General features: G+C 27.7%; 1 protein-coding gene across 1 annotated transcript; it reads right to left on the bottom strand.

Annotated features, from left to right (window-relative positions):
- Positions 1-1,942: 1,942 nt before the first annotated feature.
- On the bottom strand, positions 1,943-10,003 carry LOC111309898 (pleiotropic drug resistance protein 2-like). Its single transcript, XM_089748550.1, has 20 exons — positions 9,205-10,003; positions 8,936-9,056; positions 8,760-8,848; positions 8,562-8,646; positions 8,024-8,314; positions 7,829-7,919; positions 6,818-7,718; positions 6,562-6,722; positions 6,272-6,375; positions 6,013-6,178; positions 5,883-5,927; positions 5,303-5,433; positions 4,693-5,025; positions 4,203-4,493; positions 4,026-4,109; positions 3,793-3,926; positions 3,460-3,687; positions 2,740-2,911; positions 2,364-2,618; positions 1,943-2,268 (listed from the first exon to the last, which is right to left on the bottom strand). The coding sequence occupies exons 1-20, from the start codon at positions 9,597-9,599 to the stop codon at positions 1,999-2,001; spliced, it is 4,347 nt and encodes a 1,448-aa protein (XP_089604676.1). The 5' UTR covers positions 9,600-10,003; the 3' UTR covers positions 1,943-1,998.
- Positions 10,004-22,887: the final 12,884 nt, after the last annotated feature.

Below are 22,887 nucleotides of genomic sequence, written 5' to 3'. Positions count from 1 at the left end.
TTAGAAATGTTAGAATTCGAATTTTAAATATTTTTAAATATTATTATTTTAAAAATTATTATATAAATTAATTAAAATAAATTTTAAATAATTTTTTTAACTGCAAGTTTTATCATGTCGGAAAATAGGAGGAAGGAGAAAATTTTTCTTTATCTTCTCATCTTTTGCTATTACAAGCCCTTCATTTTGCAAAACAGCTATGGTACATTGCAATAGTAACTTTAAAAAAAAAAATACATGTACCTATATTTTGGAATTTATTATTTATGTCCTTATTATGAGTTAATATTGAATTTAGTAATTGTATTTCAATTTCTTTAAAATTTTCATTAAAATTCTCATTGTACTTCAAATTTTATTGGTTTTAGACATAAAGAATGATCAATAATTATCATTTGCATTAATATAATATTTCCTGAAATATTTGAATTTTTTTAAAAAAAATAATAAAATTGAAAGTATAATAGGTAAAATTTACCATTTACATTAACAAAATATTTTGTAAAAAATTTTAATTTCGTTATATACTTTTTTCAAATTAATGAAATAAAAATACAATAATAAAATTCAATAAAATTAAAATATAATTTTAAAATTTAATATTGAGTCATAATATAGAGGTAAAACTTTCTCCTTAATTCTCGATCTTTATAATGGTAAATTTCTTCTTACTCATTTATTCAAACTACAATCTTCTTTTTTTTTTTTTTTAGAATTTTTTACTAGATATTTTTTAAATAAATAATATTTTGACTATATGTTTTATTCTATTTTAATATTTGGCTAAGATTGCTACACATTTTTAAGTCTAGTTCAAATTAGCTTTGAAAATCTAAAAGAGAGAGGTTGAAAAGATGAGAAACCTTTTAACTAAAAAGTAAAAATAACCCTTACGAAGAAAGAGACAACTTTTACAGTATCAACCTGAGATTTTGGAAAGTTTTAATTTGATATAGATAGACCCAAACTTATTTTTGAAAGACCAAGAGATCTACAACTCTCGGTTGTTGTTCTAGATTTGTTGTTTCAACTTTGAAGTGTTTTTTTTTCAAATTCGAGTAGGTTATCAGTTTGTTCAAACTTATACCTCCAGCTTTGTTCAAACTTCAAAAACAGAAAAAATGCAACAATCATTTTGCAGTATTGCTGTACGAGTTCTAAGATATTAACATGCTTATTTAACAGCAGTTTGCAGTTTTGGTCTATCACTGTATGGCATATTTATTCCTATATTCATATTACATACGCAAGAAAAATTGTCTTTCATTTGAGACGCAAATCTTTAATTTGATTTTGCTGCTATATTAGTTATCAACCATTCACGTGTATGCTGTTACACACATTTGTTGTCATATATGTGTTTTTTAAACAGAAGCAATGGCATTTAAAGCTGAAAATTCTTTATACATTATCCAAAAAATATATATATATAGCAGCATATAATTTATAAATATCACAAGAAATCATTATAACGTTATTTACTATAATTTTATGTACATGATATATAAAGAAAAAATAGGAAAAGTAAATTTGCAACTTGAATCTTAACTTTTCTAAATATGGATAACGACCTTGAATCATAAAAGAATACAACAAGAGGAAGAATGATATGTTTTGTTTCTTTTATGCTCACAAGAAATGAATATTAAAGATGACATTGGTAGACAAATTCACGGTTTATTTAAGTTAATTCATATAGTTATCTTTAAAGTGATATTCAACTTAGTTAGAGTTTCTTTATCATATTTTCAAACTATAATCCCTTATATATATATATATATATAAAAGACATGGCAGACAATAATAATAGAAAAGCTTTTCAATGAAATGCAAATCAAGGAATAACAAATTACAAATGTAGGATATGAGTACCCCAACTAATGTTCAAAGATATACAAATTTTTTTATTAAAATTAAAGGAGAGACAATTAATATTCTCCTCTTGACACAATTATTCATCCAGAATCACGTAAACAAAGAAAACGTTGGGGCATTTTCTCATCTCCTTTGGAAGTTAAGGAATTTGATTCCATAGGCAAAAACAAATAAGAAAAGAAGGACCCAACCAATATGGGCAGCAATAACAGCCGGAAGGAAATCATGCTTAAAGCCTAGGTGTTTCTCAAGGAAACCTTTCACGGTCATTGGCAATTCTCCTGTTATTTTAACCATATCAAGTTTGTCACCCAATTGGGAAGTCACAAGTCCATAGATTGTCCATGACACTGGAGAAGCCCAATAGTACCATCTCCACCAAATTGGAATTTCCTGAAAATATTCAAATGATATAAGATAAGAAAATAGAAAATATGAAAAGCTTAGCATTAGAATTTAAATGATTGTTTTCATCTTTTCATACAAACCGTTCTAGGGATGAGGAAACCAGAAAAGAGGTTCCAAAAGCTTAGAAAGAAGGACATGACAATGGCAGCAAATTGATGGTTAGGAGTAAGAGCTACAAGCATCATGCCATACAGTGTGAAGTACATGAAGCACATGGATATGAAGTAGTAGAACAAGAAGAACTTTCCAACATCCTTGTGGAATCCAATCATTAAGAAAAGTAGTAGACTATATACGAATGTTTGGATTGAAACATATATTGCCTCTATTGCTACCTGCAAGGTATAAAACAATGTTGGTTATATCAGCTACATATGCCCTTATGTCTTGATTTTCTCTATATGTACATACATGCATACATACATCTATCTTATGCTAAGATTTCAGCTTTTTTACCTGAGCAAATGCATAAGGCAATGGTGAATACATTCCTGCTGCTCGCTCACGATAAAAGACTGTCCTTTCAACTGCCACAACAGATTGCACTGCTGTAGTGTTGGTTGCTCCAAGGAAAAGGACAGCAGAGTACATAGCTCCCAGCAGATTCAATAGATCTTGTTGCTTGTGTCTGTTAAAATAACAGCTTTCAAAATTATCCTAAATGAAATCCAATAAGCTAGACATAAAAATATACTCCTAATAAGAAATGCCGTTTATAATTCCATTTGCCAAAATATATGGTACTGGTCTCCCAATGAACAAGAAAACAGGACATTGTTAAGACAATATATGATTACATAAAACGACCATTTGATATCGAATTTGCTAATTTTTTAGAGCAGCTTTTTATAATTTCAAGCCTTTCTAGAAAACAAGTAGAAGTGTAGGAAAAAGCATGCCCACTTGTCCGGTATGTTTAACTACAATGCATCGTAGGACCTACAACCATTTAATCCGCATGTGTATGGAGTTTTAGCTTAAGGAATAGAAGAACAAATGTTTTGGAAAACAGTACTGCACATGAATGCTGGATCCTTTAATGGTGAAGTTCAAAGAAAGTCATTTTCAAAGTACTGGGCAAGGATTGAAGACCCTCAATATCTATAGTATTTTTAATGTTGCACTGTAGGTTGTTTATCACCACAATGATAACAAAGTAAGAATTTTTTTACTTACATCTTATCTCCTTTGCCCCAGAAAATCAATCCAAATATGATTCCAACAACAAATGTCATGAAGAATCGGACGGCATTGTATTGTGGATTCCTCCAATACGAGTGGTACTGCTTCCAGAAGCAGGCTTTGCATTGAGTAAAGAAGTCTTGAGAGTATGTAGTGGGGAAGTGAAGATCCTTAGTTCCAGGCACTGGGGTGCTTAGATCTTTGATAAGTTCCTCATTCTTCCTGATAAATTACAACCTTATTTCAGCCCCAGAAGAGGGGAAAATGGGGGTGAATAATGGCAGAAAAGGCAGGAGTCAATGAGATAGTAGTTTCGATTTCAGTTACCTATAAAGTTCAGATTTAGCATAAATTTCAGCAAAATCTATATCAAGTTGAGCCTCGACAGCAGTGGAACTAATTTCCAGCATCCATGTGGCAGGATTGTAACCTTCTTTGATTTTGGGAACCCCTGGGACGGCCTATAGAAAGTTGTTAGACATAAGTTGTGACCAAGATCTCAAAGAGTTCTAACACCAATGTTAACATGTATGCAATGTGATCAGAGAATTGATTCTCACTTCAAAGTATTCTATAAGTTTGTGAGAATGGCGACCAAGAGATCCAGCGTAAATGACTTGTCCTCCTCTCTTCATCAAGAATAGCTGCAGTCAAAAAGGAAATCTCTTAAGTAAATGCAATGGAACTTTAAAAAACAGATGAATGAAAGGTTTCCAACACTGAAAATTTCAGAATACCTCATCAAAAGCTTCAAAAATGTCTATGCTTGGCTGGTGAATTGTGCAGACCACAGTTCTTCCTGTATCCACTGTATTTCTCACCGTACGCATGACAATTGCAGCTGCTCTAGCATCCAGGCCTGATGTTGGTTCGTCCATGAAGATGATTGATGGATTAGCAACCAATTCTACAGCTATTGTCAGCCTCTTTCTCTGTTCAGTTGACAGTCCATCAACTCCAGGAAGGCCAACTAGAGAATTCTTGAGAGGATTTAGCTCAACCAGCTCCATTACTTCTTCAACAAACATCTGTTGCACAAATGAATAGAACATGAACTTTGTAAATTTCTTGAACTTCAAGCTGTAGCTTGACATAGTATGCATTTTCAATTGAAACACAAAAATCAAGAGGATTAAAGGATTCTATGCATTTCATGATGAGTAGACTGAGCTAGTTGTGAGAAGATACAATGCAGTACTTAAGATCTGGGTTAAAAGAAAAACGTGCCTTTCGTGTTTCTGCATTAACCTCCTTCGCTAGACGGAGCCAGGCAGAGTAAACAAGAGATTCATAGACAGTAACATGTGGCGAATGGATATCATTTTGTTCACAATAACCACTAACTCGAGCAAAAGTTTCTTGGTTCTTTGGGTAACCAGAAATGCTAATAGTTCCTTCAATATATCCTCCGGTTTTTCTTCCAGCTAGCACATCCATCAAGGTGGTCTTGCCCGCTCCACTAACACCAACTAATGCTGTTAGGACACCGGGCCTGAAAGCACCACTTACATGTCGTAGTAATTGAAGACGAGTCTCTTCAATTCCCTGGCTCTTCATTTCCTGAAGATCAATACTTTCCTTAGGTAGATATCAATGGAATATAGCAATTTCCTCTTTTCGAAATACAATTGCAAAAAAAAAAAAAAGAAAATCACTATGAAGGAACATGGAACTATTGAAAAAGATTACACTGCAGCCATAAGACATATGCGGGAGGTTGAACTTGTTTCATTGCCAATAGTTCTGATTTAACCAATATTTAGATCAAATTTATTAAATGATATTCATCTTTTTCATCTTAAGGTAAAATTGCTAGAAATATGGAGAAGGGACTCACAGCAGGCATGTCAACATAGTAATTCACATGGTCAAATGCAAGTGACAAGGGTTGGAAGGGTAACACCATTCCTCTCTTTGTAGATGCTTGGTCTGCAGCACTATCAATTGAGTTGTCTGGCGTATTCTTTACTACCATATCTGTTCCTGCAATCGTTCACTTAAGCCTTTAACCATAATCTCCAATGTTCTTTTCCGATATACAAATTTCAGGTTATGGACATCACAAAGCAATCAGACATCTTTAAATTATGATAAAAACAATAGCTCTAAGGTGTATGAGTATTCTGATAAAATTAAACAATCATTATTTTAACTTACCAAAGTGGAGCTCATACAAAAGGCTATATTACTCAAAAGGAAGAAAGAATTTTTCTTTCTTCAGAACCAATAGTGCCATTGGAAGATTGTTTCTAGTTAGGATAATTTAATGATTGTCTTTTTAATATTCATAATTTCCTTGAATAGAAGTGTCAAGTTAAAACGTGTCAAACCTTCAAACAATGAAGCAGTTGTTGTTGAAGTCATTTCTATGGATTTCAAATTATGCTGTCCATCAGATAACTGCTTCTTGATCTTACTTTCATCATCTTCATCCAGAATAACAGATTTGGAATCTCCCAGAGCTGTATTTTGTTTTCAAATTATTTTCAATACCAGAACTGTACTTTGCTAATTAAAATGGATATTAGCATGAGTTTAGTAGCTTACGATTCAAATATGTCAACGCCGCAATAAAACAGAGATTAAAAAGAAGAGAAAATCCAATTAGTGCTGCAACACAAATCCAATACCAGTATTCTTCTGTATACATGCCTCTGGATTTGAGAAGAATCTTCCCTATAGTGGTAGATTTATTAGATGGAAAAGGATAAGGCTGCAATAGAAAAATAGGTAAAATATCAATATAAACTAGTTACATTCTGTATGATAATAGAGATTTTATTTGCATATTGTTTGGAGATCTTACAGCACTCCATCTTTTGTCAAGAAATTCAGTGAGGACAATGGCATTTTGTCCATACGACATGGGAGAGGCATAATAGCCCCATATCAACCACGGCTTGATGTCATCTGCAAAAGGAGATTAGAAAAGTTGCTATAAAATCAATAATATCAATTATGATAAAGTAACCTAGGTATATGTATCTTTCATTACCATTCAAGGAACCATAGACAAATGTATTGAACCAAATATGTTCAAAATGCCTGATTTCTGCTGGACAGAAGTATAACCAAATTAAAGACAAAGGTACTAACCTTTGGCAACAACAAATCCACCGAGGACAAAAACCACCAACAGGGTAAAGGTACCGAGTGTGTTTGCTACAACCTGTGTTCTTCCAACAGCAGCGATGAAGCGGAAGAGAGAGAGGGCCATCTGGTGAATACCGAAGAATGCCAAGAATTGACGAAAAAACCTGAAACGTTGTTGACGTGTTATTGAATACAATTATAGATTGACATAGCTCACAGGAGGGAAAAATGGTAACTGGATATTTTTGCATTCTCATACCTACTAGCAGCTGGAGCAAAACCAATTGTGTAATATGTAAGGATGATCCATATCCCTGACTCTAGCAAAGAGAGGGGGATTCTAAGGACCCAAATGGGCAAGGCGAAAGCCCATGCTGGATAGAACAAGAAATCCCTTTGTTTGAAGAATACTGGAAGTCTAAAAATGGTCAGTGCAAGCTCTGCCATCCCATTAAACATAACGTTAATGAGACTGAAGAACAATGCACCATAAAATTTCTCTCCATTTGTTATATTCCCAGCCTTCATTTTTGTCCTAAAAAACACTGTGAAAGCGATGACAGACATAATGGTAATTTGGGTGGTTTTGAATATGTATACGAAAGAGTTGCGCCTCATCAATAGCCATTCTCTTGCAAAGCAAGCCTTGAAAAGTTCCCAGTTTGAGATTCCATACTTTTCTTTCACCAAAGCAGCTGGATGAGTTTTAGACTTATCATATGGAACTCTAAGTTCATCATCAAGCTTTTGACCAATGTGGAAAGCGTTGAAATGCTCCACGAACTCTGGTACAGATATATATCGATAAGGTTCATTCTTTCTGCACCAATACTGCTGCTGGTCCTTTCTGGAAGTTACTTCTTGTAAGAAATCTGCTGCTCCTTTCCTTTCAGGACATTTGAATCCCACACTTTTGAAGAATTCAAGAACATTCTCTCGAGGTCCTTGATAGACTATCTTTCCCTCAGAAAGTAAGATAATGTCATCGAAAAGATCATAGGTTTCTGGTGCTGGTTGCAGAAGAGAAATGATCATAGTCACATCCATGATATGAACCATCTGCTTCATAAACCTTACAATCTGAAAAGTTGTAGAACTATCCAAACCAGTTGAAATCTCATCCATGAAAAGAGCTTTGGCAGGTCCAACCAACATTTCTCCTGCATTTTGCATAACTAGCTCCTTTTAGTTTGTTTTTACGAAGTGTAATGCCAACAACAAGGACTTTGCAAATGATAAAAACTTTTCAAATAAAATACAATTAGTTTACCTGTAGTTACACGTTTCTTTTGTCCACCAGATATGCCCCTTCTCATCTCATCACCCACCATGATATCAGAACATATATCTAGTCCAAGAATCTATTACCACATCATTTGTAAGAAGTAAAGGTTGAGAATATTGTTGGGCAGGAAACTAAAGAAGACTAGGAAGCAGTAAGAAATGGAGGAAACAATAAACAAACCTTGAGCACATAATCAGTAACTAGACTGGTCTTTTGGCCAGCCATTGCTGTAGCTTTCATAAATGCATCAATCTCAGGGTCTGGTTTGATCCCTGCTTGCTTTTCTCGCCTTGACAACTCTGCCAAGAGTTCATATCGAGTTCCAACTCCCAAGCACCGGCCGGAGAAATCTAGGGTCTCCCTAACAGTCATCTCACCATGGTGAAGGTCATGTTGACTTATATAAGCACTTGTTCTTTGAGGGATAAACTCGTGAAATTCATGACCGCAATAAGTGATTTTTCCTGATACCTGTTCAAAGATTGAAGATTGTTCATTAGTAAACTAGAAACCAATATGCTAAAAGGAAAACATAAATTCAGAAGAAACTTCATGAATGGATTGAGAAAGGCAAAGGTCAAGGACAGAAAGAAACAAAAGAGTTGTGTTTTTAATTTAATCATGATATAACCGTAGGAAAAAAAAAAAAAAAAACTCAAGGATTCAAAAATCAAAACATTGTTGAGATTCATATTATCTACTGAATTTGATAACAGACCCTTAGATCATTGTCCTCCTTCCCAGCAAGTGCCTGCAGCAATGTAGTTTTTCCAGACCCGGGAGGTCCTAGAAGCAGTGTCATTCTGTGTAAGAGAAAGAAAATGAGTTAAATTTCCAAGAAAATTCGAATTAATTGAAGTTCATCTAAAGTCTCAACGTGTCAGATTAATCAGCCTGAGAAGCATGAAAACAATACCTTGATGGTTTCACTATTCCACTGACGTCACGGAGTATATTGACGACTCTTTTCTTAGAAGGGAAAAGCTTGATTAATCCAAGAACACCCTGTTTATCACAATATAAATATAAAATAAGAATGTTAAAGATAAATGCAATCCGATTTGGTGGAGCATTTGGGAGAGAAGAAATCACCTCAATTGTGTTTAAGGTTACATTCAGCAAAGTTGGAAGAGCCCTGGTTCCAAGATAAGCATCTCCTTCTATGGATAAATGCTCAAACCGAACTTCAATCTTTGGAACATCAATTCCCACCCTTTTCATTAATCAAAGATTAACATCTATTAATAGACAATTCATCAATTAATTCTAAGTTTAAGAAAAGAAAAGGAAAACTACTATACTATCAAAGCAATAATGTAATCCCAGAAAGAAAAAGGCTAGTATATGTAGAAAGTAGTCACCTGTCATTCCTCTCTCTAAGTCTAATAAGAAGCCTCTCATTATCCTCTTCAACAACCCTCAGTACACTTTCCATGAGATTTTTCTTGTCAAGCATGTCAAGATTGGCAATATCAACTTCCTCATATCCAACCTTTCCTTCATCCAAAACATGCTTCAGCATGCCCTTTCTCAGACGATCATAAGTTGGAAGCCTTTCAATGGCAGCCCATTTCAGCTCTTCCTCATCTTCTTCCCTCCCACTTCTCTGGAAAACATCTGTCTGACTATTCCATGCCTCCCGGATACTAGCTGAAGCCCAACCTCTTCTACTTCCTGATCCCAAACTCATTCTCCGGCTCATTGTCCGGCTGCTCATCGACCTGGCAAGGTCATCTCCAGCCAATGCTGATGCCATGATCGATGCTTTTTCTTTCTTCTTTTTACTGCTATTACAACTGATCTTAAAGATTATTACCAAAAACGATTTGCAACACAAATTTCAAAAGAACTAAACACATGAAAGAATTGAGGGTGGCGTTTGAGAGTTTATTATGGTCAAGAAGAAACTTAAAGCACCACTCCAAGAAGAGCCCTGGATAACACGAAAATGGTGCTTGGTGCTTGGTGGGATTCTGAGGAGGTTCAAGGCATGGTTTATGTAGCTGAAGATGATTACAAGGAGAAAGTTGTACTGACAGAAAAGGGTATTCCAGAGTTTAGAAGGAAGTTGAAAGATTTTCATGAAATTATCCTTAGTTTTGTCAAGTTTCTAGAGACTTAAGCCATGGTAAGATTCTCTATATTTTGAGGGTGCTTCTTTCGAGGAATCTTTCGACGGCTCAAACAAGAAAATAACAAAATTGATAGCCAGAAATGGATACGTTCTCTTATCTACAATTGGCGGAGACATAATAATAATAATAAGAATAATAATAATAAGAATAATAATAATAATAATAATAAAAATTATGGTTTTAAACCTCTTGTAGGATTCCAAACAACAGCTAGTATCCTAACCGATCATTCTAAACATTCCATATTTTGGCTACATTATCTAAATATTTCTTAGTTGCTTATATATTATTAAATACTCTGTTGCCACCCCTCTATCCTATCCTAATTACTCACATTTTTGGTTTTTGCATATCATTAATTGTTTTCTTGAAAAAAAAAAATCATTTAGAGATAATTCTAATTTTTAATTCAAATTGTTGAGTTTTGAAGTCAAATCAATTTAATTTTACATAATTTTGAGTTTGAATCATTTTAGATTTATATTAATTTAGACTTAGATTATACGAATTCAAATTATTGATTCTTTCATATAAATTTGAATTAAATCAAATATGAGTTCAAATAAACTTTTGTTTCTATTAATTTTGCAAACTACCACAAAAAGAAAAAATATATATAGGAAAAGAGGGTCCCTTCTCTAAGACCACTAGAAGGAAGGGATGTACATGAAGGGTTACCATTGGTTATTAGAGAGTAGGAAACAGATTTAATACATTCCATAGTCCAATCCGCTCAAAACTTAGCTTGAACAAAAATCTCATGAAAATTTTATTCCACTCTATCACAGGCTTTGTTCATGCCCACTTTAAGGGCCACCTCACATTTCCTTCCCCTTTTCTTCAATCTCAAGGGAAGAAAAACTTATTGGGCAACAACAATGTTGTCATGAATCTACCTACCACAAATGCACTTTGGTTTTTTTGTCACCAACATGCCAAGGGAAGGTTGCAATCTGTTGACCATTACTTCGGAAATTGATCTTATAAACAAAAGTGCATAGGCTGATAAGACAATACTAAGACACAATTGATACTATTAATTTTACATATATACTATAAGTAGTTGTTGCTATTTAGGTTGCAATATGACACTATTCACTTTTGCTTTTTTTTATTTTTCGCCAAATTATTTTTTGTATTTAATAAATATTTTTGAAAATTTTTATTTTTAAAAGTGGATCCCACTTTATATGAAGTTTTTTTTTTCAATGTTTTTATTTTAAAAATATTTTAATTTTTTTTATGGGATTCACTTCATGCTAAGAGTATGCAATGTGTTATATATATATATATATATATATATATATATATATATATATAAAATAAAATTTTTTTAGATTTTAAATTATTTTGTCTCACCAACTTAATACCAATGGCATGTCATGTGTCAAAATATTTTCTTCCTTTTTTTTCTTTTTTTTATAAGTTTTCTATTTACATTTTTCTTCCATTTCTCCCTTTTAAATATTTATAAATTTTTTAAATATTTTAACTTATTTAATGTTAGGCTCATTTGATATTACTGCTTAAAGATTTATTTTATTTTTTATTTAATAATTTTTTAAGAAAAAACAATTAGGGAGAGCTCATCATCGCTGATTTCTTATTCAACTCAACTTTCTTCTTTTTTTTTTTTGCTTTTTCATTTTTTTCATTTTAGTTTTTATTATTTTTTCTTCTTTTATTTTTTTATTTTTTAATTAGATGATTTTATTGAAAAAAATTACGGGTGTCTACACATGCCACCCTATTTGGCTTTTTTCGCCATTTCGATTTTTTTGTTTTTATTTTTTTATCGAATAATTTACAATAAATGAAATCGATGAATAAATTTTTTGAGAAAAATGTGCATTGGGGTATGGGTAACAAAATAACATGTATCTAATAGATTATGACTTGTCTGAATCGAAGAGGTGTGTTCTTTAATTGAGATTGAATTGAATTTTTTCAATCAAGGTCAAGTCATAAGCTGGTTTATAATAATTCGTCTTATTTTTACTATATATATTAAAATATATTTTTAATTATTTATTAAATAATATGTTTATATATTTATTATATTAATAAATATATTATTTAATATCTTAATTTAATAAAAATATTATATTTATCTATAATTAAGATATAATATAATATAAATTTGATACATTTTGACTTTTGTTTGCCTTCATTCAAAGTCTCGACGTAATACATTTTTTCTATTTTTTTTTTATTTTTATTTTAGATAAACTTTGTGAAAAACCTATATAGAGGTACCCTAACTTGCTTTTTATCCTTTTGTTTTTTACTTAAATTTTGTAATGAAAGGAACTGATAAATAAGAATGGTAAAACAATTCGTATCTAATAAATTTCTACTCAATTGAGATGTTTATGTAATACTCTAATAAGCTTTCTTTTTCCATTTTCTTTGTTTTTTTTCTCTTTCATTTTTGTGTTTCTTTTTTATTAAAATAATTTTATGAAACAACTCAATGAAAGTATTGATCTGGCATCCCAATTGGCTTTTTTTCCCTTTTATTTTTTATATTTTTAATTAGATAAATTTTACAATAAAACAAGTCAACTAATAAAGATGCAAAAATAATCCGTACATGATAGGTTTTGATTCATCTTAATTTGATAATAGACAATTTTTAAAATCAAGATTAATTTTTGGCAGGTCAAATTTTTTTTAAGAAAAACAAGTTTGATGCAAAAACATATTTAGAATGCTTTTTCCTGACCCGTATTGAGGTAAATATAAAAATATGTATTTTATTATTATTTAATTTTTTTACATATATATGTGCTATATTAATAAAGTTTTTACCTTAATTTAAGAAATTAATATTTTAAATTCATTATGAGGTGTCGACATCGCATCCTCTGCAAGCTTTTTTTTTCATTTTTTCATTTTCTCCTCTCTCTATTTTTTTCAATCTTTTTATTTTTGGTATTTATTTTTTATTGGATAAATTTTATGAAATAAAGAAGTCAATTAAGATATTTACATGTCATTTTTTGTTTTTTTTTTATTTTTTTATTTTTTCTCACTTTTTATATTTAATACATAATTTTTTTAAATATTTTGCCTTTTTTATGTGAACCCCACTTTATACCAAGTTTTTTATTTCTTTCCTATCTTTTTTTTGCAAATTATACTTTTGAAGATAAGGAGGTTTTCTTCAAATGACCATGGCGATCTATCAAGAACTCTTTTCTCATTATTCTTTAATCCAAACTTGAAAATGAATAAATTTGGTTTCAAAATAGTAACCATCATTTCTCTTGATAGCTTCATATCATTCTGAGGATGCTGATCATAGCCTCCAAACATAGTATTTAAATTAAAAAATCTGGAAAAAAATTTAAGTTTCTTCCCATACATTGATTTTTAAAAGGATAAAATAGAAAGAAAACATTTTGTATTAATGTCAAATGTGGGACAAAAGTAACTTATCTTTCAAAATCTTAAAAAACTACAAGAAGAGATAGGTTTTTGATTTCAAGACTTTTGGGTATTATTAGAAAACTAAGATTACCCTCAAGAATCAGATACCCATGAACCAAACTTAGGAATCACATTCCCACAAGTAAAATTCAAGGAGAAAATCTCAGATTCTCCTAAACCTAATGCCTTCTAAAAAATTTGTAACATCTAACAACCTTTATGTTTTAGTACTCTTTTTTTCTTCTTCAATAAATGTGAACTTTCTCTATATGTTTTCTAACTCTTCTACCATTACTAACCTAACAACAAAATACTACAAGACTATAGCATTGGTTACTTAAGAACTATTATTGTCATCCTTAAAACTAAGAGTGAGATTCTTGCATTCCACATGACTAGTTAAACTTCTCTTATAAAATTCATAGTTTTGAAGAGACTACGACTGCTCTTTATATAAATCTATTTAAAGTAAACCCTACTATAATTTATCAAAATTACTATAATATTTTTCATACCATAATTTTGAAAATGCCTTTCCTATTATAATTAGCTAAAATTACTAAATGCCCTTCTTACCATAATTACAAAAATGTCCTTGTGATGCTTTATAAGAAGTTAACATATGACATTTTGTTTGAAAATTACTATAACACCCCTATTAAATTACCTATTAAATTTTAACATAATATAAAATTAACCACATTAAATTTCCAAAATACTTTGCCATTACTTCTTAGAAATTTGACATGTGGTATTTTATATGAAAATTGTTATAATACATCTATTAAATTACATATTAAATTTTAACATAATAAAATAATCCCTACCAAAATTATGAAAATGCCATTTTTATTGCTTCATAAAAGTTTACTTATGGTCAAAATAACTATAATGTCCCTCTTACTATAATTCACCAAAATTATTATAATGTCTCTCCTACCATAATTACAAAATACTCTTTTAATTGCTTCATAGAAAGTTGACATATGTCATTTTGTTTGAAAATTATTTTAATACTCTTATTAAATTACATATTAAATTTTAACATAATATAAAATTAATTAAATATTAAATTACTAAAATATCTTTACCATTGCTTCATAAAAATTTGGCAGTGGCATTTTATAAAAACTACTATAATACCCTTATTAAATTACATATTAAATTAATTACATAAAACATAGCTACATATTAAATTATTATAATAAAATTAAAAATTAAAAAAAATAACATGATAAATATAAATGTCAAAAGACATAACAAAAATTTTTAATTATTTTTTATTTTCTTGTAAATATTTTACAAAAAAGACTATAAACTACAATAAATTGAAAAGCATGCATTTGATCAAATTATTAATAAAAATATAATGCTAAAAAATATAGTATAAAAAATTAACAAAAAAATTATAATCGCAATATATGAAATACTATATATATTAATTTAATACTTTTAAAATGTATTTATTTATTATTTTTATATTAAGATAATTATAAATATATTCAAAATAATAAAAATTTTTGACAAAAAAATTAGTTCACCCAAGGGTGGCTATTTCTAGTTACATACTATAACAAGAACTCATATTTTGATCGATCTCTTTTTCTTTTTCTTTTTTTCGGTTAAAATTTAGTTGTGCTTTTTACAAATTTAATAAGCACTCTCACGGAGCATAAGGACCACTTTTCTTTCGTGTCATCTTTTTTTCATCTCTTTTTTTTTCTTTTATTTTTTAGATTTTTTTATTATTTCTATTTTCATTGTTTTCTTTTTTACACTACTTTAATAGGATAATTTTTTAATTTATCAGTATTCTCTTTTTCATCAAATAATTTTTTATATGCATTTTTGCACTAAAATTAACTACTTATCTATTAAATTAAAATTCTATCATATTGATTTTTTCCTTTCATTGATAAGCTGAAAATTAAAAAATTTAAATTAAGACTGACAAAGTTTTTTTTTTTTTTAATGCTAGGATAACGGAGTTTGAACCTAACTCTTGCAAAGAGAAAGACATACACTAATTTTAATGTGGCTTTAGTTTAGTGACAGAGAAGATGTTTTAAAATCTTAAAATTTTAGGTTCAAATCTCATTATATATGGGTTTATTAGTTTATTAGTTGATTATTTAATAATTATAATTTAATGATAATATAACAATTAATTATTCAATTGATTATATGATATAATATTTTATTAGTAATATAAGTTAAAAAAAAAAATAAAAGAAATACATGCAGTATCCTTGAGTTAGTGCTTGGTTATAATGAGATTGACAAAGGTAATGTTTTAGTTAGACCAATACTTTAGCTAAAATTAATTTATGTATTATAAAAATCTTTTTTTTTCAGCTATAATTCTAAAAATCTATTAGAAATAAAAAATAAAACTTTTTTTGTAATTAAATTGCTAGAGATTGAATTCACTAGAATTTCTTGGCAAACAAAATTTCACTGGACTTAAAATTCTAATACTCTACTAACATGGTTTTTGGCAAAACAAGAAACATTATAAAACTCAACTGTTCATAAATGTTTCATATCTTTAATTTTATTTGATTAACTGAGAAAGTTAAAAGAATAAAAACAACATAACTTAAGGAAAATCGAACTACAACTTCAGAAATTCAAGTAATAATACTTTATTCACAAAAATTTCACCTCTCTAGTATATTTATATATGTATGTACACATATATAAATACATATATATACATGTATGTACCTATATATATTTGTAAATGTATTTGTATACATATGTATGTACATACATGTATATATGTACGTATATATATAGATATATACACATATTGTTAGTAGTTTAGAATGTGGTACATCCTACATTGGATAAAAAGATTTAATTATTGATAAATAAAATTAATATAAAATTAATTTTTGTATTAATTTTATTCATATTTTAAATAATTATATTTAAACAGAAACAATTATCATATGACAAATGATCATAATTATTTGAATATAAATAGATTATTATTTATAACAGTCATGATTATATAAAATGTCATAACTATTTGAGTAAAAATTTATGTCTATTCATTCATTATAAATAAATCTTTCAGTATAACCATTTCATTACTTCTGATTAGAGAGTTTGAGACTTTATTGTATCCTAAAGGCATAATTGACTTTAAGAAAATGTTCTTCACACCTCAAAGCCAAAATTCTTTTCTATTATTCCTCTTCTCTTATTTATTTTTTCTAACAATTTAAAGGCAATTATGAAAAATTTATATTTCGCACAAGGAAGATACAAGGAAAAGAAATTGGCATGATTTGGAGATTAATATTAGAAGAGGCTTAAGGTGTCAAAAGATTAATGTTTCTATGGATAAAAATGTTAATTTTTATAAAGATCTGCATTAGATGTTTGTGTTTTATTTTTTGCATAATTGCTAGTAAAAAGATTGACTAAATGTGATAAACATGCTAATAATTTATTTCATTAATGTGTAAAGTTAAAACACAATATGAAAAATATTAATTACATTGCATAAGTTTATGCATATATTGAAATTGACTCCACAATTGAATTTAATGAATTGTATTATATTTATTTGAAAAATCGATACTTATAAAGACTGAGATGGGAAACAACCTTAAAACATAAAAGAGAAAGACATGAATTGATCTATAACTAAAAGAATTATCAGTTATTATCAAGTAACGAATTAAATTGGGTTCTAATGGAATAGCCTATTATTTAATTGTTATGTCTTTGTTATATATAGAACAGGTAAATTGTCCCATATTTTCTATGAAAAGCAATTGGAAATGGGTAAAGGAATTTACCATGAAAAATTAGATGTAAGTGAAGAATATATGCAGAAAATAATATTTGGCTGCAAGATTAGTTTTATTTTTAAATCATGGCACCAAAATTAAGATAATAAATTGAGTCAAGCTATTTGTATAATTCTATCTTTATTAGTCATTTATAACTCAAAGGTTGATATATATATATATATATATATATTAAATTTATTATTGGTTCAAATTTTGACTAGTGTTCAATTTTCATGAAAACCAATTAAAATTAAATTAATGTATGTGAATAATTATTATTAAGATGTGGTGTTTCATGGATTAATTGGTGGATAATAAACCAAATAATTGTTATTATTAGAAACATCAACAATGTGACATGTATTTTGCCTACTTGGTGTATTACATTAGAAGTAATTTTACAAAATAAAATTTTATTGTGAACAATCACAAAGAAAAAGTTTAAGGTACAATTCAATTTGTGTTTGTTGGCCAAAACAAGTAAGACAAATAAACTCAAGAATTTGGAATATAAATCTTCCTGTTGTATTAGTATGATTGATGAAACTAGCTTACAAGTTGTAAGAGATTAAAGATATGCTTGTTTAAAAATAAAATATCAAACTATTATAACTATGAGGTTTACAAATGTCTGGGTTTTGAAATATTATTCTCGTTAATGATAGCATTTATAAACTGTTTGAATTTATAATATAAGAAGTTAATGCAAGTTTATTATATGTAGTGCATTTATAATTTCATGAAGAATTGTGGCTGGTGGTAATATAAAATACATTAAATATGTATATCTACGGCATTCCTATATTTTGTAAATTTTATGTTAGTATCATTAACTAAAATTTGACCAACAATTTGGGCTAATTAGATGATTAATTAAAAGAAAAGGCATGTCATTAAAAAACATATTGAAGCATTTGTCAATTACTAGTATTTTGAAGGATGCTCATTAATGTCTAAATTAGTCATGTTTATAAATTAGAAAAGAACATGCAAATTCAATGTTCCAAAGGCACCAACACATGCATGTGTTTAATTCCACTTTGTGATGGCATGGAGAACATTGGTACAATTTGCCATATATTATGAAAATGAAATGAATAGGATGGAATTTTCTTTCTTATATGTTAAGAAAGATATGGACTATGAAGATAGAATGCCATCAGCAAATTAATATATTATTGGTTAAAGACAATGAAGACATTTTTTTTCTTTTTGTACCATAAAAAATGACTTTTTACAGACTGTTAAAATAAAAAGTGAACAAATTTTTGAAGTTTTCAATAGTTTCATGACAATGGCAAAGATGTGGCTGGTTATACACCAAATTAACATATGGGCTTAGATAATAATAGTGGTTTGTGAAAGCCCTAAGCCTTGGAATTAGCCAATCAATGATTTAACTAATGCAAATTCATCATGAGTTTTTGCATGAAATATGAGCAAAACTCATATTATAATTATTGTTTATATTATTTTATGAAAATGATTATTTGGATTCATGTTTCATGACTTGCGTTGATATGATGATCCAAATATAAACATATTGATCACAAAATGATTATGAAAGTATTTGAAATTGGAGTTAAATATACTATGGACTCTTATTGTATATAGGCATATTAGTCCTATGAGTAAAGTTTGAATTTATTATATATCCAAAAATGTTATGACCAATTAAAAGTGGTAAATAATAGAGATATATAGCCTACAAAGTGATGGAGAAATAAAGTTCTCATAAAATTTTGAAATTAAGTTTAGAGGTTTCAATAATCATGAACTTGGAATTGACCATTAGGCAATTACTATATGTATTGAAAACCCATGATAACATTTGAGATCGTTGGTTTTCACTAAAAGCTATCATTATAAATGAGATAACTTAAATAGCCAAATCTACATGATTTGTAGGTATGATATGGATTATTATGGTTGGCTCATAATAGCCATAAGCCAAAATTGATACCACAATCTTGATCAAATTGTGGTAATTTTTGTTATGTATATAGTCTAATTCATGGATTGTACAAAATGATTTATCCTTTTATGGTTTTATATAGTGAAAATTTCAACGTATATTTACTTTGGAAGCCATGAGTGATTTAAAGATCTTGTGAATTTGAAAACTTTTATAATAGCAAAAAGAATGCTATTTGATCCATTTGGGTGATAGAAATGGTTTTGTTCATGTTAATAAAAAAAATTATTAATAGTATCCATGATGAAATAGATTCATATACATATTTATAAATTGATATAAAAATATTAAAATAGGATTATAAATTGATATAAAAGTCTTAAAATAGGACTATAGAATGATGATTATATTTGAAATCAACTTATTGATGTAAACTCTTATATTAAGTTAAAATATAAAAGTTTTAAAGCTTTTATTGAAATATTAAAATTTCAGCTAGTTATCTTTCACTAAGGGTAGATTTGGAAGTCTTTTACTTTAAAAAAAATATTACCAAATAGTGAAAAGATAAATAAAATTGAAACTTGATTAAGTATATATGATATCTTGATAATTGAATAAGATATTCTTTAATAAAAGAATGTATAATTACACATGGTGGGGGTGATAAGAATCAAAAGAAATAAAAATTGTCACCATAATGTTGTAAGATTTCAATATAATTTTATGAGCAAATTATACAAGCTAATAAGTTTAGACATTTATCGAAGTAAAATCATAAAAAGTCCTTAAAAATCTTAAAAGGACTAAAATGATTTGGTTTATTTATTAAATTTATTTAATTGTACTAGAATTATAATTGTATTAAAGATGTATAAAAGTATGGAAATAGAATGGTTAAAATTTATGAGTATAGAGTTGTGACCACAACCAAAATCAACTATTTCTTAAAATGATAAGAATGAGACAATAATGTCTAGAGCATATAAATGATATGCAAAATGAAAAGTTTAGACATATTAGCTTGAAGTGATTATATTATAGATTCAATATCAAGTAGGGGTAATTACCATAAAAGAAAATTGAATTTCAAAATATTTGGTTAATAATACTACAAGTAGAATGGATTTAAACCCTTGCTATTAGACACCAATAATGGGAACCTAACTTTGAATTAGTAACCTCTAATTACAAAATTTAATGGATAAAAACAAGTTATTGTTGTAAACACTAGTAAAATCTATTCAAATTTTAGAAACTAGAGTGATCCATTGCATGGAAAAAATGAGTTTTTATAATCTTAATAGAGTTTTAAATGTCTAAAGCAATGGAGACATAATGGAAACTTTACCTATATAAACATAAAAGTGGAGCCACTTCAACAAGAAGAATTAGGGTCTCTCTTATAAATGTTTATAAATAAAATAAGCACATGGTTATAATAGTACTAAAAGCGATTATAAACCTTTGATAAAAAAAATAAATAAGTAATATGTATGTTATATCTTTAATTCTAACACTAGGGGCTGAGGTTTAATTTGTAGATACCATCAACTTCGTTAGAATTCTAAGATATATACTCTAATTGAATGTTTAAATTGAGAGATATCTTCTTGTATTCATAATATTTATTTGTGTGAAAGATAAAAATTAAGCACCAACATTCCAAACTAGTAGGAGATTGTTGGTAGTTTAAAATGTGGTACATCCTACATTTGATAGAAAGATTTAATTATTGATGAATAAAATTAATTTATATTTTAAATAATTATGTTTGAACAAAAACAATTATCATATGAAAAATGGTCATAATTATTTGAATATAAATAGATTATTATTTATATAGAATATCATAACCATTTGAATAGAAGTTTATATCTATTCATTCATTATAAATAAATGTTTTAGTATAATCATTTTCACTATTTTTGATTGAAGATTTTGAGATTTTGTTATATCCTAAAGCCTCAAAGCCAAAATTCTTTTCTACTATTCCTCCTCTTATTTATTTTTTCTAACACACACATGTATATATAAGTATATATATAATCATGTTATAAGTTATAGTATTTTCTAATAAAATAATTTTTTTTAATTAAAAGAATACATGTTATATTAGATTACATAATTGAAGATAAATACGAACACTCGTTCCCATCATTAACCTCTTAGATCCCATTTCAAGTTTTGATCTTAAAATCTTTTAGTTAAAATTTCGAATTCTAATTATTGAGATATCTTTTCTGAAAACAATGTATTTAATTAACTAATACTTGCTTTTTATGTATTAAGAGAAATTAATACTTGCTTTACGTGTTTGTTATTTTATTGATAATTTCCTTCACTCAATTAAAATTTATTATATAATTTCTTATATTATTAATTGTTTAATAATTAAAATGGAGTAATGAATTTGAATTAGATTGTCACTTTAATAAATATGTTAATTAACTAATGGTTAAATAATGTGAAAAAAAAATTATGATTGCTAATATTAACATGATCAATACTAAGATTAACTTTTAATAACTTTTTTATGCAATTGATTAAATTACTATTAATATATTAATTAATTGTTAAATTTCAGTAGTACAAGAAAATTTTAAAATTTTCTTACTTATGCTTTAACCTTTTAAACTTTTAATATTTTATGTATTTTTATATATTATATATTTTTAATCTTTAAAAATTTTATTAAAAAAATAACACAAATACTACATTCCATGCCATTGTGATGTTTACCATGAGCTTGCTAAAGAGTATACCGAAAGTTGTCAATATAAAAATTTTTTTAAAATGTAAAACTTTGTACTTTGTAATTTTTTAAATGATTGCATTATTTTTTTTTAATGAAATTACAAGTATATGAAAAATTATAATTATTATTAAATATTGCATCTATATATAAAATATTATTAAATAATTAATTAATAAACTAAAATATAACTAAACAAATCTAATATATAGTTGAATAATTGGCAAAAAAAAAAAAAAACACATAAAATTGAATCAAAGCCATACAGTGAGATTTAAACATAAAACCTCATTATTTTAATTTGATACAACATATCGTGTACAAACTAATCTCGTCATTCTTATATATTTGATGCTAACATGGTAAAAATAAACTGTTTCCAAGCAATTTTACATTTAATTAAATAAATTTCTCAAAAAATTAATTAAATGAAAATGATACTTTAAATTTTTAATTGCGTATAATAAAAGAACTATAAAAAATTAAAAAAATAAAATGAATTTTAATATTTTGGGCTTTTTATTATGCATCTTTACTTTGTATATCAATGTATTTAAACAATATAATTAACACATATCCATTTGATGCTTATCTTAATTTATTAATTTCTTTAGTAATTAGTTTAATATTGTACATATACATTGAATGTTTAAACTCAGTAAACCTATAACTACATAAACTACAAAAGAGCTAACATAGCTAATAAAGAATTTGAAAAATCGGTTTAAAATGTTCGAATCCAAATCCTATTTAATTTGATTTGATAAAAATAAGTTAATGATTTGAACATGTTTAATCCAAAATTGAATTTATTTGAATCTAAATTAACCTAATTTAAAATTATCGAAATTCGATTAACTTAAAAGTCTAATTTTAAATTACTTAAAATTTTACTGATTTAATTTTAAAATTTAATAATTTAGATTTAAAATTATACGAACTCAATGAATTGAACTAAAATAATCTAAATGTCAAAACCTAAATACTTAAATCAGAATTAT

This window comes from Durio zibethinus, chromosome 19 (assembly GCF_047325235.1).
Source record: "Durio zibethinus cultivar Kanyao isolate XHJ-2024 chromosome 19, ASM4732523v1, whole genome shotgun sequence".
Lineage (NCBI taxonomy): Eukaryota > Viridiplantae > Streptophyta > Magnoliopsida > Malvales > Malvaceae > Durio > Durio zibethinus.
Note: the sequence above shows the minus strand (reverse complement) of the source record. Positions and strands in the feature narration are given on the sequence as shown.

What these genes read in the sequence shown, in the direction of transcription:
- LOC111309898 (XM_089748550.1), bottom strand. Translation starts at nt 9,599, where the DNA reads ATGGCATCAGCATTGGCTGGAGATGACCTTGCCAGGTCGATGAGCAGC. An exon ending in CTTAGAGAGAGGAATGACAG is followed by an intron (nt 9,057 to 9,204) that starts GTGACTACTTTC and finishes ATTAATGAAAAG; the next exon opens with GGTGGGAATTGATGTTCCAA. An exon ending in GTTTCCTCATCCCTAGAACG is followed by an intron (nt 2,269 to 2,363) that starts GTTTGTATGAAA and finishes GAATATTTTCAG; the next exon opens with GAAATTCCAATTTGGTGGAG.